At 41.6% G+C, this 20,498-nt stretch overlaps 1 protein-coding gene and 1 pseudogene across 3 annotated transcripts in view; one reads left to right on the forward strand and one right to left on the reverse strand.

Annotated features, from left to right (window-relative positions):
* Window positions 1-4,786: 4,786 nt before the first annotated feature.
* Window positions 4,787-20,498, reverse strand: part of RICTOR (RPTOR independent companion of MTOR complex 2) — a 134,568-nt gene continuing 118,856 nt past the window's right edge. For 2 of the 3 annotated variants that reach the window (XM_075540960.1, XM_075540962.1), the window contains 9 exons: window positions 18,000-19,011; window positions 17,638-17,709; window positions 10,849-11,026; window positions 10,166-10,250; window positions 9,190-9,423; window positions 7,700-7,855; window positions 7,270-7,393; window positions 6,499-6,637; window positions 4,787-6,372 (listed from right to left, as the gene is read on the reverse strand). In XM_075540960.1, the coding sequence (XP_075397075.1) occupies window positions 6,298-6,372; window positions 6,499-6,637; window positions 7,270-7,393; window positions 7,700-7,855; window positions 9,190-9,423; window positions 10,166-10,250; window positions 10,849-11,026; window positions 17,638-17,709; window positions 18,000-19,011 (2,075 nt within the window). In that variant the 3' untranslated portion in view covers window positions 4,787-6,297. The remainder of the gene's footprint in view (window positions 6,373-6,498; window positions 6,638-7,269; window positions 7,394-7,699; window positions 7,856-9,189; window positions 9,424-10,165; window positions 10,251-10,848; window positions 11,027-17,637; window positions 17,710-17,999; window positions 19,012-20,498) is intronic. The other variant, XM_075540961.1, reaches the window with a different exon arrangement.
* Window positions 11,405-12,537, forward strand: LOC142438770 (kallikrein-7 pseudogene; annotated as a pseudogene).

A 20,498-nucleotide genomic window follows, 5' to 3' on the forward strand; every position in this document is an offset into this window, starting at 1 on the left:
AGTTTGTGCGGCTTTGTTTCTCTAAAGTACCCAGACTGATACATCTGCTTTCCGCCAAGATCCACCTGACATCAGCAATATCCTTTGTGATGGATGTCCTCTTTGGAATCCGGCTTGAATTTCTAATATCACTCTTGTCAATATATTACTGCAACCATTGTTGAATGACACTGAGAACATTTTCATTTGTATGTGATATTAATGATGTTTGATAGCTAAGTCCCACATGTTGAACCTCAGGGCCATCTTTCCTTAGGTGTATAAATACAGATCTCTTCCAGACAGCTGGCCAGGCACCTGTCTTCCGCATTTCTTGGTGTAATGAGTACCTCCCTCCAGAGGTTCATCAGCTTATTCAAACATTTCAGTCGGTATTCCGCCAATTCCTGTAGCCTTATTTTTTCACAATCTTCAGCGCATCTTGGACTTCTTGTCAGTGGTTCTCGCTCCTAAGCTACCTCTTGAGATGGTGGAATGTCGACTGGTTCTTTTGTCATAAATGAAACGCATGCAGACCTTTGATAGAAAATCAGCCTCATCTTAAAATGCAGAGGACTTGAATACGTTCTCACCCGAGATTTCAATGGCGACTTTGCACACGCAAAGGCGCTCAATGTTACTTAAATACAAGACACCACTTTGCTCCCAGGAAAATGACTATGATTTAAAAAAAAAAAAAAGATAGCAGCAACCACTGCCCCAAACCAAACTAACTCAGGAAATCACCAATAGGGCAAGGTTATGGGACTCTTTCCGGTGCAAAATGGTACATCCGTGTATTAGTTCCTCAAAAGTGAACTATTCGAGCACGAGGGTCGATCAAGGGACCTTGTCCCAGGGCTCCAGGCACGCGTTCATGCTGAACAGCCTTTCAGCCTGGCTGGGCAATGTGGATGCTACAATTTTCTTACAAACCCTTGCCTTAAAGAATAGTGCCATCAAAATATGCTTCTGCAGGCACCTGCTGAGGCCAGCCCGATGCAAGAGGAAGGTCCACTCAGGTTATGGGCACTGTCTTAGTTTGGGATCCCAATAGACAACCTTGATTTTCTTGAAGGACCCAGATTGATCAGAGCAATCATCTTGAAATTTTCATTGAACACTGCATTCGTGAGCAAAAGGGCAGGAAGCTACATCGAGGAATTGTATAGTCAAGACTATGCGCTTGCTCAATCGAGAGTAGCCAGGGCTGTGCTTTGACGACTTTCATTGGGAAGCTTGACCATGCGCACTCCAGTGTTGATCTGCCCCCTGGACCTAAGTCCTGTTTCAGGGGACACTGAAAAGGAACATGCTTTAGGCCCCTTGATGATACCCCAAATGCTATTGTGATGTGGCATAAAGCAGAGCATGTCATTCTTTGGGTGAGGGAATGGTGGAGTATGTTTCACTTTTTGAAACCAACATATGTCTTTTAAAAGAAAATAGCCTTTAGAAAGGTCAACTAGATTCTCAATGATCAGCAGCAAAATGTTTTAAAGTTTCTTCTGGGGTCATTTATATTTTGTTGAACAATGAACACATAATGTGGGACCCAATGGGAACAATGACATAGAGATGTAAAGAGTCATCTGAAATAACTCGAGTCTGTAAGTGAGATACATTTTACCACAGATCCTAGCTTTGACACTGAATTTTGTTTTCTAAGCCTAGTGATTTCGCTTGTGTGATTTTCTTCTGCCACTAGGTGGCTGCAGGCTAGCCTTTCTAATCAGGTCAGTTAAATGACCAAGGAATCAAACACTCTCCTCTGTGCAGAAGAGTCCTCCTCTTTGTCACCCCTTGCCTTATTACAGGACAGCCCCAAATAACTGAGCTCGCAGTCTAACGACAGCTCTATTTTTGTAATAATGATGATTTGCGATAAGTTTCTGTAAACAAGCTTGCTTCCCTTACAGAACACACCGTCATCTGAAAACCTTCAGGAGGGTCCCCCCATCTGTGTTACTGAACTAGAACCTTATCCGCTCGCCTTGCCCACAGCTCCCCTTGCCTGGGAGTCACATGTGTCAGCATCCGGACACGATCCAGGTCATACACCCACGGATGTGTTTAAAATCTTTCAATAAAAGCAACAGCACAAGTTTAAGAATTTTAAGTACATTTTATTAACAATGAATCCCTTTGATAAGATTATGCTTCAGGAGGCTTTTAATGCCCTTGACATAAACTGTACACCTTGTACAAAACAAGAAAAGTCACAAAAAAATCAAGGTGAGCAAAACCATTTCGGGACAAATCTTATTTAAATTATACACAACTCAATGAAATATTCTTACGGAAATATATAAATACTTTTTTTCTTTCTATGTTACAGTTTTACAATATAAATCAGATTTCAATGTCTCTTCAGTGACCTACATACACCAGAACCTCCAAATATGTAGCAGCGTTACTAAACATTTTTTTTAAAAGAAAAAGAAAACCATGTGGTCAGGAAGCCAGAAGTCAGATTCTTTTCACAATCCCTCCCCACCCTCGGAATACATCTGCACCATTTGTTCTACAGTGCCGCTTGAGGGCTTCAGACAGGCCAGTGATGGAGCATTTCTTCTCACCTACTGTCTATGAATTTCATTTTACCCCCCACCCTTAACCCACGTATGTGCATCTTGTGCTAAAGTAACCTATTTAGTGGCAACATTGCAAGGTCTGATTTCAGGGGCAACACGCCCCCTCAAATTAAAGTTTAAAAGGTCAAACGACACCTGCCCTGTAGGCAGGCTGCGGCACTGCTCTCTGCGGGGGCATGCGCGCACTCTCTGCCTCCTCAGGATGGAAGAGACCCTGGGAGCAGGGCACCAAAGGCAAACACATTCTCCTCGACCTCAGTGGTCTCCAGCAGCAGCAAGGGCAGGCTTTACATGCCCGCTCGCTCCCTTGGAGGAGCAGCTCCTGGCAACAGGAAGATACTTTGTAGACTTGGTGAATGGGGAGATCATGTCAACCTTTCCCAAATGTCCCCTGTGGAAAACATGACGTTTTCAATTCTAAACAGCTCTTTTCATGAAATCTCTCAACACCAAGTCGCCCTTTTCTATTTTTTATGCTGTAATGAATTGAGTTTGAGACTCAGAAAATGAAAGGTGCCTTTCCAGAGGAAGCGTCCCAAGGTCACCTACAAAGCGAATCTGCCCTCAAAAATCAGCACCTCCCGCTTCCCATGCAAAAATAACTGCAGCTGTAATTTGAATGACAGAACATTGAACTGTTTTTTTATTGCTTAATGATCTGTGTGCTTTCCGGCGGAGCTAAAAGGCATCCTCCAAAGGGAATGAGATTGAATTGCATATAAACGGCAGAAGACAACTCTACGGGATCACCGACGCCTCACTCACGGGTGAGAACTTTGCCACTGTGCCATGGACAACTCCGCCTGACAGATCTCCACCTCCGCTCAGAGTCACGGGCGTGGGAAGGCGGCCGCCTCCACAGGGCCCCCGAGGACATCCAGGATGTCCTTGTACCACCAGGTCATGTTCGAAAACTGTTCCCTGGGCAAAAGACCCCTTCCCCCAAGGCGATGTAAGTGTAGAACAGGAAATAAAAGGATAAGAAATTTTAGACCATATTGTTATAAATACTAAATTTCTAATTTTCTAACTTGTCAGTATTTACTCAGTATACGGGGCTGAAATCTGTTCTTGAAAAGAAAAATTCTATTAGAAATGACAATGCACTTCACAGAAATGAGAAATTCACAGTTTACAACCAGCACAACTGCCCAAATTATTGCCCCAAATTAGGCAATAATTACCCACGGAACACATTTATATAGACTAGGTTTAATTCTCAAACCTTGAAAAACTACAGCATTGACATTATTTTGGGATTATTTATAGATGACCTTCTCAAGGAGTTCTATTACCACTGAAAGCGTCCCTAATACTTTCTGCTACAGCTGAATATTCTTAATCATCTAATGTAATAGCTTGGCACTGCATCCGAGCATTTTTCATTCTAAAGATCTCATTCTGTACAAACAAGTACTCAAAGAAACCACATTAAAACCTGTCAGGAAAATTGAGGGTAAACCAACTAGCGCTACAAGTTTCAATACAGACCTTTCTTGTTTTGTTTTTAGTCTACTATAAATTGCAAAGCTCTCAGTGTCTCCCCAACTAAGTGCTATAGGCAGATGTGATGGAACAAGGTCTTTCAGAGGAACCATCACAAAGTTCTCAAGCTAACAGTAACTACAGTCATGTCAGGAAGGAAGACAGGTGCGGTATAAGGATGGGGTGGTGCTGTCCACAAACGACTGGCTACTTTAGAGAGATTAAACACAGACGCCACACTCTGGTAACTGAGGTAGTATTTAAAACAAGTGTCTAAAACTTATTAATCCCACTGTGAGTAAGATTATCACGTTACTTCCTTTGGGTTTTTTAACCACTATTTGGTCTAGTATCGCTGACATCTGGTCCTCTGGAAAGGCAGTCTTTAAGTACCCAAGTCCAAAGACCAACGCGATGGGCAATGCTCCTCTTAAGAGGGCTACTGACTTTTAAATAAACACTTGGGGTGAGCCAGAAACTGACATTGAAAAAAAGTTTTATCTCTTCAATAGGGCTATATGAGAGCAAATGTGAAGAACCACTTCTTAACAGAAGCGGCAGCTTACAGCCCTTACCCGCCCGCTGTAACGTAAGCTGCTATGCAGTGCACATGAGAACAATTCACTGAAGTGCAGTCAAAGAGGTGTTAGGAAGGGAGATGAAATGCTTCACTTGAACAGGAACTTTCAGTGCCAGCAAATTAAAGAGAAAAAACAAAAACGCATCTCTGTGAGTTATGCTTCCTTGTTCACAGGGTTCATTTACAGAGATCTCAAAGAACAAAGCCATTACAACGAGGATCTGCAATGTGGGAAAAGAGTCACCAGTGGGCCATAACGGTGACAAAGCTGATGCGTGATTGTGAAACAATTGGTATACACAAATGAATTTTAAAAGGGTCCTAATCAGTCCAGCTGGATTTTTTCTACTTATATATAGATCTCAAAAAAGATATTCCTTTCATTTACAAGCATTCTAATGACGGCCATGCGACTTTTTTATATACAAATTTGCATATATGTTTAATTCCTGTAAAAATTTCCAAATATCTTTAGACATATACAAATTAAAGCAAAACAGAAATAACCTTGCCCTCATCAACTTAACAATTTCACAAATGTGATAAAGGCAATTACTATACTCATAAACTCACCTATCACGGCATTTAATTTGTGCAAAACATTACTGGTATAAAATTAAATTACTGCTGCTTTAAAAGTTGGGGCTTAAGGCTTTTCACTACAATTTTTAAACTTAATAACCAGTTTGGGTACCTTAAAAAAATATATATGGCTCTTATTTTCCCTTAGAGCGTGTAAATTGTAGGCAAACTTACCTTTTCCTCGGGTGAGCCAACGCTTTATCTAATGCTTACTTTTGCGTTGGGTCTAAATTACTAGTGCTTGCTCAAGTTCCCGTCCACGGTAATGATACGGGAAGCTGACTCGAACAAACGTTGACTGAAAACCTAGGCATTCTATAAATGGAAAATATTTTCAGGTGAATTAGAACATGGTTTTCTGATTTTAATCCGGAACTGTAGTGAAAAACCTTAATCCAAGGCTCACATAGCCTACTCTATTACACTGCAACAAAGCTGAAGAGATGGAAAGCAAGTAAGAACCTTAATGTAATCCTAGTGACATAAAAAAAATAACTTAGAAGTCCTGGCTTGTTGAGGCTCTTTTGCTGTGAGGTTCCAAACCTCTGAAGTAGTGTTACCAACACGAGGAGAAACAGGGCCTGGCTGAGCTTGCCCCTGGAATACCAGCAGTGAGGGACACCCTGCTGTGTGATAGGGTGCAGCCTTCGAGACACAAAGTCCTGGGGTGCTCAGATGGTTCAGTGAACATGGTATCTTTACACTTACCCTACAACCAGACTTCGACTGTGTGAGGGCACATCCTGCTGTTGACGCCGTTTTTATGCTCTTAAAGGAAAACAAACCGGATACCTGCATGGGGACTCAGTGCTTGGCTCTTGCATACATTGGTCGGTAGAACTGTGGTAATGAATAATGAACCTGGCCCCAGCCCCAAGGGCTCGCTGCGCGAGAGCAGGAAGTCATTTTGGTTGGGAAGTCGTCGGCAGTCCCACTGCTCAGGTGTCAGTCATCGCTGGAAGAGTGCAGAAGATACTCCTGTCTTTGCTGCCCAGTCAGTCAGCATTTCTGAAGTTTTCATGACATCTACCAACGTTACTCTATGTAGGCTCTACCCCCGACATTACTAACATGAGGTCAGGATTCAGCAGCTGTATCAACTATGGACTGCTTTGGTGATGTTGCCAACACAGCCTCGGCTTCTTCATGCATCTACGAAAGAAGAGTGAACAAATCTATACCCGTCAAGCACATGAATCAACACAATCGCTCTTTTCCCTTCACCCAAACATACAATGAATCTTGCAAGAACAATCTCAGAAGTACAAATTTACTTACCTGTAAAAACTGTACGTCTTGAAATAACTCCTGTATAAACCTCCGGCACTGAAGTCGAAAGGTGCAGTGGGACAGCAAATGGGACACCTCCGAGTACAGGCAAATGTCATCAAATGTCTGCGGATATTTCTCCTTAATGCTGAAGAAAAAGAAAAGTGGTCAAATCTATACTCGAGATATCACTCTTTTCTTTCCATCGTATCATCTGATTTTTAAACTAGTCTTCCTTCCTGATCCTGACTGAAATATACCTGAGGGCTAGCATAAAATGCATTAGGACCCTACTTTTCACTTACATTAGACTAGTTTCAGTTTGGGGTTATTTCTTTATAAACTAAACTATCACCAGAGTTGAATGTTTTCGAGAGAGAGAGAAATATTCTTTCTCCCCAGCATGAGAAAATGAAAAATTTAGTTATCAACCCATTCAGATATTTCCACAATCGTTTGCAAACGGAAATTAGCTTTTAGAATCACGCCGAAGGCATTCGTATCTCTGGCTGAAATGTCCCGGTAGAGATTTCAACACTTCCATCCACAATTTTCAGCTGAGACGTCACCTTGGATTCAGCTGTGGGGCAGGCTCCCCAGAAATGTCTGGATTCTCCTCTCCTGCTTTCCACACGTCACGCTGTTTTAGTTAGAATATACGAAGGAAATCCAGCCTCAAGTGTGTACACAGTTAATGACTACTGATGTAAGCGAATTAGTCTACCTTTTTTGAAGTACATCAAATATCTCTTTTCAGCATCATACAGAAAAAATACTCACGTTAAAAGTCCAGTTTCATGACATTTAGTTGAAACGGAACTACTCAAATTAACGACTAATCTTAGAACTTCTTTTCGAAGTAGGATACGGCACATTGGTGTATCATCAGGAATTGTTTTAACACCTAGGGGAACAAGGTCAGTGTAAAGCATTTCATCTTCTCAGAGTAGGGCAGCCTATAACTCACGGGACTTGCTTTAAGACTGCACCTGAAGGCCTGACACTGACCGAACAGGTCTGTTTGGGGACAGAACTCTTGATGGCAGCACCCAGCTCGGGGCAAACAGTGACTGCGATATGTGAGTCTGCTAAATAGGCTTCGCTGAAACCGGCTTGCCACAACTCTCAGACAGCATTAAGGTGCCACTATCTATGACAATTTTAATGGCAGTTTCATTTACTAGGATTTGGTTTGAATCTGAAAACTTACCGAGGAGCAGCTCTGTGCTTTTGGTGCTGCTGGCAGAGCCTTCTTGAGACACCCCGTCACTGCAACCAGAAATCCCCGAAAACTTAGAGGGAATCACTTCTAAGGGGTTAGGGATTGTCTGCTCACACCAGTCAGAATACGGAATGTCTTGAAGGTCTACAGATAAAGTACATATTCATTTGAATTAGTATTATAATGTTTAATTCTTATGATTGCATTATATACTATAGGGATGCTTCTTGGAATCTCTCTCCATAATGTCCATTAATTTTTCCATAATGAATATTTTCCAAGTAAATTCAAATTGCTCAGAGAATGACACCTCAGATAGTGAAATGTGTTAATTCTAAAACTTAGTTTTCTTAAACTACAAAATCAATATATGAAAGTCATTATTTTACAAAAATCAAAAGTAGATGTATATAGTAGTACAGGTACCTTAGTTACTTACTCCATTCCCATTTCTCCTTTAAATAAATCCTCCTTTCCAGGGGTAAATATGCTTATAAGTTTGATATCATACATACACACACATATATGCAAGTTCAGATCTTTTGCTAACTTGTATATTTTCTTTCTTGCTCTTATTGGTGGGATTAAATCCTATGTATTTTTCTATTCCATGACTTGCATTTCCCATTTAAGTACCAATATATGATCACATTTAACACATCAAAACTCCTAAATCAAACTCACTGTCACAGAGTCTAATGTTCAATTTATCTGAGAAAGAAACTTACTCGATTACCCATGCTAAGGTAACTCCTCCTTGGAATGTATTCGTGATTGAGAATGTTCCTGAGCATGTGTATTCTCAGGGGTGACCATGGCAAATGTAAACCCGGAAGATCCTGGCTACCCTTTTAGGACAGAACACTGTTGGGGGCAGCCTCCAGAAGCACACCATCTCAGTGCTGTAAGCAATTTTCAAAATTACATAAAGCTTTCGTCTTATTTAAGAAAGCTTATTAAAAAATGACAGCATCCTCTCAGCTGGAAGGCATGATTTTGGTTTCCTTGACAGTAATGCCTAAGCACATTGTCAGGAGGCAGCGAAAAGCTCCAGGTTCCAAAGTCCAGAAACGAAACCAGGGTCACTAAGTACTAACTACTTCTCCCTCTCTCGGTTTCCAAAAAATAGAAATCTATCAGCATCTCATCTCACTGCCAGTGTTTTCCTGAAAGTACTGCTTAAATACTCAGCAGAAAGGGGGTTAATCCCTTAATTGTACGCAGTTCAAACATTTTAGACATAAGGAAGTTACGTATTTGTCAGACACTGACAAGTAAAACATGCCACTCAAACCTTGTACCTGGCTTTTAAGAATAGTAAGAGTACCAGAAACAATTTGAGAACTACAGTTAACACTGAATAACCAGCTAAGCGATAAATATGCCATTTTAGACTCAGCAGAGGTAGTGAACACGGAGGCAGAGTCCAGATCAACAAGGTAGTTGGATCCCCTGGAAGGGCAGGCAGAGCCACTCACCCGAATGACTACATATTGCACTTAGTTGGTTACTGGGCTGGAAACCCAGAATTTCAACACAGACACAATAGAGGCAGTTATCGTCTGTGTGTTCCTGCAGCCCCGTGTCTTCTGTACTTTCTAAAAACAGAGAAGCGTCTGAATGGATGGAATTCATTATTTCTGTAAGACTCATCTGCTGCCGCAGCAAGTGGAAAGAATTTTTTACAAGACCCCCGGTTCCAGATGGAAGACCTGTACATAAGTAAATATAAAAACACAAGGTGAAAACGACAGTTGTCAGTACTATAGCTATCTTTGAAGTACCTTAACTTGATAAAAATAAAAAAATGAAATTATTTAGAAAATAAAACTAGAATTCCTTTTAGGGCTCAAAATCTAAATTTATCTGGAGAAGAAAACACTTGCTTTAAATAATGAAATAAAATCAGTAGACATATTTATATTACTTTAAACATGACTCAATACAAAACAAAAAAGGCTCATTTATATATACCATTAAGGCTCATTTCAATCATTCTCAATATTTGTTTTAAAAAAAGAAGTAGTGATTCTCATTGTACAATCACTTGTTTAACAAAAGCTTACAAATCTATAAAACCTATGGTTTTATGCATATATTCATAAAATATTAAAATGTATGACAGATAGTATTTTTAAGTACATTTAGATATCTTCACCCCAAACTGTTGTATCTTAGACCTATGAGAATTAATATTACAAATGTTTCACGCATTACTTTCTGGTTTTTGTCTTCATGAAAGATTTCTTAAGTACCTTACATGCATTTGCTATTGTTTAACATAAATCATCTCAATATTTTGTTATCATTTTCAAGTTGATGCAAAGGTAAGTCTGAATTTTTAGTTTCATCCTACTAGAAAGAACCAAGAGTCAGTAGTCCCCGTTACCCACACCCCACCCTGCCCAAGCCCCAAGGGCGAGGCATTTCGGGAGAAGAAAGGCTGGGCATTACCTCCCGAGTCGTGGGCAAACACTCTCGAAGCTCGATCCTCTTGGGGAGATAGATTTTTTGTCTGAAAATAGGGAATATCCTTTACCTAAATAGATTAAGAAATTATAATAAGCCCTGTTATTAAAAAGTCCATTTTGTAAATATCAACAAGATTTAATGAAATACAATTTAAATAAAACTAAAGCACACAATTTATAATGAAAAGTTTACTAAAGATGTTTAAAGTACTCTAAAAGTCTTTATTGTATCTTGGTGAGTTAAATGGGCATTCAATGCTCAGAGATTGTATATTCTTTACGCAATTTAAGGATCCATGTTTGGGTGTCTCAGGAGGTTAGGGTTACCTTATAAGGTTGAGCACCACATGCAGCAGCTTTATACAGCAGAAACATGTCCAAGAATTAAAACATAACGAATAGTCACACATAACTAACGAGGTTAGTTATGTATTTCTTGACATGAATAAAAAAATAAAACATGATACTTATTTAACATAGGAAGAGATAATGTTCTGGGGACTTCAAGATACTAAACAAAATACAGAGGAATCATGAAAGGGGAAAATTAACTTAAAATTCTTTTAAGTGAAAATGATTTAAAGATCACCTGTCCTAACATGAACTACTAAACTTTCATTTCTAGCAAGCAGTGAGAGAGTAGGAAAAAAGAATATAATGACAAACCTGGAATATGTCATTGATGTCTACTGGAAGAGCAAGACCAATAAAGTCGTCGGAGCTACCATATGTAGCACTGGACACCATGGACCTCACTGAGGAGGACCGTTGTAGGGTATTTTGATTAATAGGACTTAATAAATCTTCTTTATCTAACGAAGCGTAACTTAAAGCTTTCATGAACCTAAAATACCACACACACAAAACAAATGCTTGCATTAGTTTCTTAATTTGAAATATTAGCCATGAGTAAGGACACACCAAATTAACAGGGGACTCCTGACACGAGGTGGTGGCGAAGCGAAGGTCTAACTCAATTTGAACTCAAAAGTAATCTCTGCGGCAGGAGTGGAGTCTAGCATTCTTGTCCCCTGAGAAAAATCACTAGGTAGACAACTTCAAAGAAAAACAGAATTGTTTGCTTATGGGTTTTTTCTACTTTGGAAGCAGGGTCCAAAGCAGTTCTTCAAACAAATGTTTACGCAAACTGTAGTTCTGTGCATACCCTCCCTGCAGGCATGCAAGGAGGGCTTGTGTTTCAGGACTGGACATACTCAACAAAATGGTTATTTTGTAACTTACAAACAAAAAAACTCGAGAAGCATATATAATCTGGCGGCCATATATAACTTCATCCATTTTATCACGAGTACCTAAAATGTGAACCTGTCACTAAATTTTGGCTGAAGTTTCTTCTCAACTCCCTGAACCATCTCCTCTTTGGGTCACTTGGTTCAGAATCCTCTGGATCTTATAATTCCCAATTTGCAAACTGGCTTGCCTCTCAATAAAAACTCGTCACTTTTCATTTCAACCAGACTTTGGCAATTTTGCTTTTACAATCATGTAAAGAAATTACATCGGGGGCCCGCCCCGAGGTTCTGAGATAAGCACAAAGGTGGGAAGAGGGGGTGTCCCCAAGCAGGCTCTGCCCGCACCCCAGGGCGCTGGGGGCGGGTGAGGGCGCGGGCACGGGGGTGGTATAAGAGAGCCACCCTGCAGAAGACCTGAGACGCCTGGCTCGCGCAGTTCACATCACACCCTCCCCAGAAGAGCCCCTTGCCCTGTCCTGGAAGCCCCTGCAGGGCTCAGAGCGGCCGCCATGGTGAGATCCCTGCTCCTACTGCTGCCCTTCATCCTGGGAGCTGCTGGGCAAGTGAGTACAACGTGTACATGGGCAGCCAGATGCTGAACGGCAGGAGGGGCAAGAGAATCCGAGCCACAAGGTCCATCCGGCACCCTGACTACTCCACGAGGACCCACGTCAATGACATCATGCTGGTGCGGCTGAACTCCCCGGCCAGGATGTCCCCTTCGGTGAAGGCTGTCAATCTTCCCTCCCTATGTGAGGGCCCTGGCACCTCATGCACAGTTTCTGGCTGGGGCACAACCACCAGCCCTACTGCCACCTTCCCGCTGCAGCTCATGTGTGTGGATGTCAACCTCATCTCGCACAACAACTGCAGCAAGGTGTACAAGGACCTGCTAGGCAAGAACATGCTGTGTGCTGGCATCCCGGACTCCAAGAAGAATGCCTGCAACGGTGACTCCGGGGGCCCTTTGATGTGCAAAGGAACCCTACAAGGTATAGTGTCCTCGGGAACATTCCCTTGTGGTCAGCCCAATGATCCAGGTGTCTACACTCAAGTCTGCAAGTACATCCCTTGGATAAAGGAGACCATGAGAAAGAACTGATAACAGTTGAACAGACGGGTGACACAAACCAAAGAGAAGGACGACCATGATCCAAAAGGCATGTTTAACTCGGCCTGTTTTCAAAGACATCTTAAAAATCCTCAACAGAGAAAAACCAATCAAATTAGCAAGGACTTCAAAAGCCCAAACAAGGCAAGGAACACAAAAACCTCAGCGCTGGTAAAGTGGCACTGAGACCAGCCCTCGAAAACACTGGGTCGGCACATTCCTGTCATCGTTACGGAACGCCATTTGGCAATGCGTTCAAGACTGCTTCAACACGTTCACACCCTTGCTGTACATAGGTCCTGCCTTCCGAATGACATTGCAAAGAGGCGGCCAAACGTCACAGCAAGAGTTGAATCCATCCCAACATAATTCATCCTATGATTTGGCGAAAAAGAAAAAAAATGAAAATGCTGGCTATGTTTTTTACCAATGAGTGGATCGTTGGAGAAAACAGCCAGTAACAGAGCACGTGAGGAGGCCATCAGCAACAATACTTATGCAGAATCATTAGTGTAACGCACATGCACATGCGAATGGTGTGCTGTACCAGGTTAAGTGAAAAAATGCAGAGGTTAAAATTGCTATGTCTATGGTTCTATCCAGGGTGGGCGGGGGGGGGGGGGTGAGGGGGAACATTCGCAGAATAAAAATCTGAAAGCCCTTGTGTGAAAAAAAAAAAGAAATTACATCATACCTGCACTCAAAATATCTAACGGTTAAATATTGACATGCAAAAGGTTATCTCAGTAATACTGAACGCTACCACAAAACAACTTTTATGGTTTCCCAAATAAAGGTCAAAAGCAATGGAATTTTCTGACAATCGAATTTTAAGAAGTGGTTTTAAACTACCTCAATAAAATGGTAACTTTCAACTTTTGTAAGAAATTAAATAAAACTAACCTCAGAAGTCAAAGGTATGACCCAAATACTATCTTCACAATTACTTGAAACTGTTAGATTTGTTGTCATATAATCAATAATACATCTATTAAATATATTTAATGTTTTATGTATAAAAACAAGATCAATTACTTGTTAGGCAGTAATTATCCTAATGTATTCATTTATTATCAGCTTAAGATTTGTGTTACGGGGAACCAAAGCCCATCTGTAGGCAACTGGACATCCCCTTATGGAAGGGTTGCGGGGAGGAGACGAGTCAGGGTGCAGTGTAGCAATGATAAAACATACAACTTTCCTCTAGTTCCTAAATGTTTCCTCCCCCCCCACCCCCCGGCCCACTATCATGACCCCAACTCTACTTTACAAATCTGGCTAGATCAGAGGATGTGCACTGGTACAGATAGGAACTGGAAACACAGGGAATCCAAGACAGATGATCCCTTCAGGACCAGTGGTGAGAGTGGCGATACCGGGAGGGTGAAGGGAGGGTTCGGTAGGAAGGGGGAACCGATTACGAGGATCTACATATAACCTCCTCCCTGGGGGACGGACAACAGAAAAGTGGGTGAAGGGAGACATTGTTCAGTATAAGATATGACAAAATAATAACATAAACTATCAAGGATTCATGAGGGAGGGGGGAGCAGGGAGGGAGGGGGAAAATGAGGAGCTGATGTCAGGGCTTACTTGGAGAGCAAATGTTTTGAGAATGACGAGGACAACGAATGGACAAATGTGCTTTACACAATTGATGTAAGTATGGATTGTGATAAGAGGTGTAAGAGCCCCCAATAAAATGATTGAAAACAAAATAAAAAATAACAAAAAGCTCTGTGTTATGTTGGAGACAGTTTAACAAAATAGCAAAATGGGTTAATGTTAGAAACAATTGTTACAACAGCCCTACCTGAAGGGCTACTTCCTCAGTGGACTTGATGGTGACGCTGTAACAGTTACGGTGTACTAATATTTCTAAAAGTTACACTTTACTCACATAAATTCTTGTTCACCCATTAGATATTCTAAATTATTTACCAGGCATCTGCTTTATATGTACTAGGTACCATGCAAGATTCCACATCTCTATGGATACTCTTATTTGAAAAGTTGTATCATTTACAATGTACTCATATTAATATAGTTATATTGAAATAAGATGATTCTGTAAAACACATTTTAAAAAGCTTCATAAATGAAGGGATTAAGATCATTCCTAATTCTAATTAGGAATTAGAAAAAAACTATTCCTAATTTCTACTAAAGTAGAAACAAAATGATAATTTTGCTATAAGTTTGTTTTGCACCATTAAGAGGAGGATGAGACCAGAGGCTTTGGTAGAAAAGAACAGCCACTCGGTCTTTGGCACTCTTGTTCAGAGTGATGAGCAAGGTCCACAGTGACCCTACGGGACCGAGAGTACCTGCCTCTGCACGTTTCTGAGACTGACGATCTTTACACGAGGAGAAGGCCTCATCTTCCTCCTGCCGAGGAGCATCTAGTGGTTTCAAACTGCTGACTTGCAGTTAGCATCCCAATGCAGAACTCACACCACGGCTGACTCAATGGCAGAAGGTTTTAGAGAGAAGCTGTCACATGTGGTGCAGGAGCCCTGGGGGTGTAATGGTGCATGGTGGGCTGCGACCCACATGGTCGGCAGGTAGAAGCCACCAGCAGCTGAGGGAGAAAGCCCGGCCTTTCTACCCCTGTAAACAGTTACCGTCTCAAATACCAAAGGGTAGTTATGAGTCAGCATTGACAGTGGCAGTGAGTTTGGTTTTGCTTTTTGTAACAAGAGCAAATGCTTCCTTCCTGCTTCACTCATGGCTGAGAATGTGTACCACCCACTTAGCTCACTGGGAGAATATTACTCACTCACTCATGGACTATTATTCATAGGCCAAATAAGAACTTGAATCCAGAATCAACCCGTTCAGACAGAGAGGAAGCTTACTAATATCCTACAAGTCCTATTTTTCAATTTGGGGACTTGAAATTCAAAGGCCTCAAGCACTTTTTATCACAAATGTCATAAGCAACTGATTTTAGTGTGCACAAAGATCAACATGAATAAATAAATCTAATAAAGTGCTGCTTCTGTGTGTCTGTGTTTAAGAATCTGAGGAGAATTTACAAACCAGGCCAGTAGATCTTAAATGGTCCTGGTACACCTGACTTTATAGGACTCAAGAAGGTCTACTGGAATCGAGAGGAATGACTGAAGGAATGAATGAAGAGGAATGACTGCCCAATCCAACACTAACAGGCGTTCCACTACCTGCATGTACTATACACACTGAATTCCCATGGAGAGCTTCTTTTCTGTGTGAAAAAAAAAAAGGGGGTGGGAGGGCTTTTTCTGCTTAAACGACGACAAAAATCCTCCCCTGACTGATCCAGTCTAATCTTCAATTAAGGATCAAAAAACACTGAATAGGTTCATTCCCTCAGTGCCAGGATTGGAACTCAGATTCAAGATTCCTAGGTTCAATGTTAACCAAGAAAAAGAGTCCCAGTGGGATTTGAATCTGAAGACTGATGAATTCAGGCTAAACACTTCACAGTTCTCAATATGTCTACTCTTGATTTTATAGGTTAAAGAAAAGGAAAAAACAAGACCAAAAATTTCTTAGCCTAGATTACACATCAGCCTTTTAAAGTAAACTCGCTTGTAGTTCCTGTCCATCACTTTCGTTTTATTGGAACTAGCCAAAGACCAGGAACAGAAGCAGGAAGGCTAATGGCAACACGTGCACTTTCTTTCTCCTTCGTGCAAACTGAGCACATGCACATCCACACATACTGCCTTCGAGTTGGCTCCAACTCAGAGCAACCCTACAAGGCAGCCAGCACTGCCAGCACCTGTCCAAGGCCGCCATTGTTAGGGAGACAGATCATGACATGTTCACCCCTGCAGTTGCCAACAGGTTCAAACGAGTAATCTTTTGGCTAGCAACCAAGTGTGTAACCAGTTGGCACCAGGGTTCCTTACCTGGTAAACAGGAGAAACGAAATACATTTTCAAGGATAAATTTGATAAAGATAAACATTTTGTTATATCTTCATGTCTTGCATAAATTTTTGTTTCTCTAGACTGCATTTTGCTTTAGCTTTTCTCAGAAATCACAAACATCTATTCATCATTTATCATGCTTAGCAAATCTTCAGGAGAATTTTCAAATAATCTTCTCTTCTTATAACAAAAAAATACAGCACATAAGGAAGGATGTACAAAGATGGAAGAGTAAGTGATTGGGGATAACTCTCTTTTCTGGTGTAGTCTTCTGAATCTTTCAAGTAGCACATCCTTTCCTATGCTTCAATCAATTCATGAGAAATGATTCCACAGTACATTAAACTCTTCTCTGACAGCTTCGATAAGATTAAATAAAGCCAAATGGATGGTTCAGCATTAAGTACACTTTGGTTGTTGCTACGTACTGTCCTGCTTATTCTTACGGTTTCTGGTGGAATAAAATCCACACAGTTAACTGCACAAGTGTGTAAGACTGAGCTGTGTGAGAGCTGCCTGGCTTTGTTCTGCCTTGATTAGGATGCCAAAGCTAGTAAACTACAGGCCGAAGACACAATCTGCCGAATTTAGACAATTTTGCAATCCCCAGATAGGATTTATTACCTGCTCCCAAGAATCCTCTCTGCAAAATGTGTTCGCAGTATTTAAAACAAAATGGCTTAATGGTCTGAAAATCGCGGCTATACTGCAGTCAGATAAATTGAAAATGACCAATAATGCTTAACAATGTTGAGTACTAATAACAGTAGCAGTAGCTAACTTCTACTGATCACTTTGTGCTATACAATTGTAAGGACCTTATAGTTGTATAAACCAAAAGCAAACATTATTTGGAATCACCTGGCGCAGGAATAAAATATTTTCATCAATTAAATGCAGCTGTCTACCTTTAATGAGATATTGTTCTGACCAGTTTGCTACAGTCTTCAAATACAGCACAGCAATCTCTAAATGTCCGTAAGTACAGGCCACCTGCTGATGCTATTGATGAATCCTGAGGATCAGGTAATTAATTCATCTAGTGCTCAATAGGGTCCTAGCTAATAATCATGGCTACTTAAAACCAACTGAAAATCATGCCTCTGAAATATCTGGTTATCTTATGTAATTAAGTAGGTAACGAGGTCAACCTTTGGGCCTTAAATTGACCTACCTGAAAAGGTTGTTTGTTATTGTAGGTCTTAAGCTCCTGATTCCCCCGACATGCTTCTTTTTAAAATCGATCCTTGCAGAAGCGAGAAATAAATAAAAAAAAGCTTGTGACTCGTCTGTCCTTGCAATGCCTAGGTGTTTCCTTTTGGGGCCTAAAGGAGCTTCTTATCCCCCCCTCGCAGCTGCAAGAATCCTTGTCAAACCACATCGGGTAACTAGGAGCTTATAACCTACCATAGTAAACAATTTTATTAGGTCGTTCTGTCAAGGTATGTCGACGTTAATACCTGGCTAAAGTCTTACATGTAGCTCTCTTAAAAGACAGCCATCGTATTTTTCATTTGTCCCAGGACATTTTCTCACCTGCTGGGCGTCAACCTGGACTCCAAGCTGTGGGCCTTCATGGTGATGGTATCAGTGAAGAGCACATCTTTTGCTGGCGACGCCAAGGCTTCGGACTGCGATAAGGACGGGTGCATCCTTTGCTGCTGCAGCCGTTTCAGTGTGGCATAGCCGAAGGCGTCTCTGGAGCTTGTGTAACTAAAGTTACAATCTGCTAGGCTTTTAATGGCAGCAAGAGAGGGGGCTTTAAGGGACTGCGCTCTTCTGGGGAGTGTATGAGAAGATCCCGGAGGCACCAGGGCCACGGAGTTGGATTTGGAGAGAGACAGATGGTTAGACTGTGGCGTCAAATAGTGGCTGGTCTTAACCGTTTTCGTACTTACCACAGTACTCATGCTTCCACAGTCTGTGTCCATAGTTGTAGCCTCTACGCCGACTGTCTCCCGGGAAGGGCTTGAGCTCATTGAGCTTATACCGCTCGTTGTCGTGTCTGTATTAAAGCTCTGACTACGGATTTTCATGTGTGAGCTTGTTGAACTTTCTACAACTAACCTCTCGCGGCTGGTGTTTTCTCTGTGATTTTCGGGACCGAGACTCTTGGTGTATTTTAAGTCATTCTCCCCAATACTGGGAGTGCTACCAGTGTCTTCGGAGTGCTTATCCCCCACAAATGAGGTTTCTAATGGCAAGGTTTTCTGTCCTGTGGAGCTGGGGGTGAAGTCGGCAGTGTGGTTGAAGTCACCAGTGGATGGCTCCGTGAGGGTTCTGACGCGCCTGTTGCTTGTCTTAGTCTCCGACGACACTTTCCCTCCTTTCGGGTCACTGCTACTGCGATGCTTTTTATTAGGCAAACTGAGTGAATTCAAGATACGGCTCTTCACAAGTTTACTAGAAGCAAAGAAAGGGAAGGAATTTTTATCCTTTATCGGCCCAGGTCGGTCATAAAAGGCTGGCTCTGCATCCTCATTGATGTCAAGGAAAAATGTACTTGTAGAGCTGCTGCCGAACCGGTCATCCTCCATTATGAACATGCCTGAGGACAAACAGAGGCCAGTCACAGATCACACGGCAGGAAAGTGGCTTTCACACTGTCTGCTGGGAACATAATGGGTTAACCCAACAAGGCATGTGAAAAGAAGTTGCTCAAGACCCAAACTGCAGAAGAAATAGCACTGTTCAAAATGCAGTCAGTCACTTGGTAATTTGGAGAGAGAGCTATCTTGTTTTCAGAGCTAAGTATATAATTCATTGGCAAAGGAAGTACCACAGAAGTTGAGGAGGAAGAAATTAATATGCCCTAGAAGACTACATAAGAAGGTTCCCTTCGGCAAGGCACTGACACGCAGATGGGGGTGTTTTGAATGTGCAGAGAGGGGCATTAGTTGGGAGCATTCCCCACAGCGTTGCCCCTCCGGCTCCACAATGCTCCTTTTGCCGCTTTAGCTCTTGCAGTTCTAGGCTATCATGTGGACTCTTAGTTTTCTGTTATTTACTCCCTCTGCACCTTCTCCCATTTTGGGGGCGGGAGGGGATAACTGGACTCTCTAAAGCTAAACTGACCACATGACTGGACAGAGCTACACTGACCACAGACTGTAAGTACACTTGAAATGTAAGACTGGTTGAATGGAAAAAAAAAGATTTTATAGCCCTAAAGGTTCTATAGGAGAGGTCTACTGCCCAACAGGATTGCTAAGAGTCAAATGTACTTGATCGTACTGGGTTCTGGAAGTGAAAAATTAGTCTTTTCCAAACACTTCTGGTATTTCATGTATGGGCTCTACTTAAGTGAATCATTGTAAAGGAGTAAAAATGAGGCTATTATTGGAAATAAACAGACTTTTCAGTATATTCAACTTGTGTTAGAAAGTATTCATAAAAAAGGAGAAATGTAAGAGTTTGAATGAAGATGTACTTGATTTTGAAAATTTGCAACAAATAAAAAGATACAAATTACCTTGCTAAGATTAAATTGTATGTATGGAATACTTATCTTCAGAAAAATGCATTCCCAATCTCAATCAAAACATACTAGAGACCAAACCATGACTTTTAAACACCATGATAAAATGAGTTGCCTTTATTTTCATTTCACCTTACACAAAATCCACTGCCATCAAGTGTTTCCAACTCCCATCAACCGTAGAATTGCTGCGACAGGTCTCTGAGATCGTCCATCTTTCTGGGAGCAGTCTCCTGCTTTCTCCCAAGCAAGGAGTAGCTGATGGGTCTGAAGTGTCAACCTTACCGTTAGCAGCCTAATCCATAACCCACTGTACCACCATGGCTCTTTTTGGCCTTCTTATTGTCCTTAGGTGCTGGGGAGTCAATTCTAACTCCCGGTGACCCCATGTACTACAGAACAAAAATATTGTTCTTATGTTTGGGCACATTGATGCAGCCACAGTATCAAACCACTTTGTCATAGCTCCTCATCTTTCTCCTGCCTCACTACTCTACTAACCATTAAGTCCTTCTCCAGGGGCAGGTCTCTCCGGATCACATGTCCAAAGCACTTAA

This window comes from Tenrec ecaudatus, chromosome 2 (genome assembly GCF_050624435.1).
Source record: "Tenrec ecaudatus isolate mTenEca1 chromosome 2, mTenEca1.hap1, whole genome shotgun sequence".
Classification (NCBI taxonomy): Eukaryota; Metazoa; Chordata; class Mammalia; order Afrosoricida; family Tenrecidae; genus Tenrec; species Tenrec ecaudatus.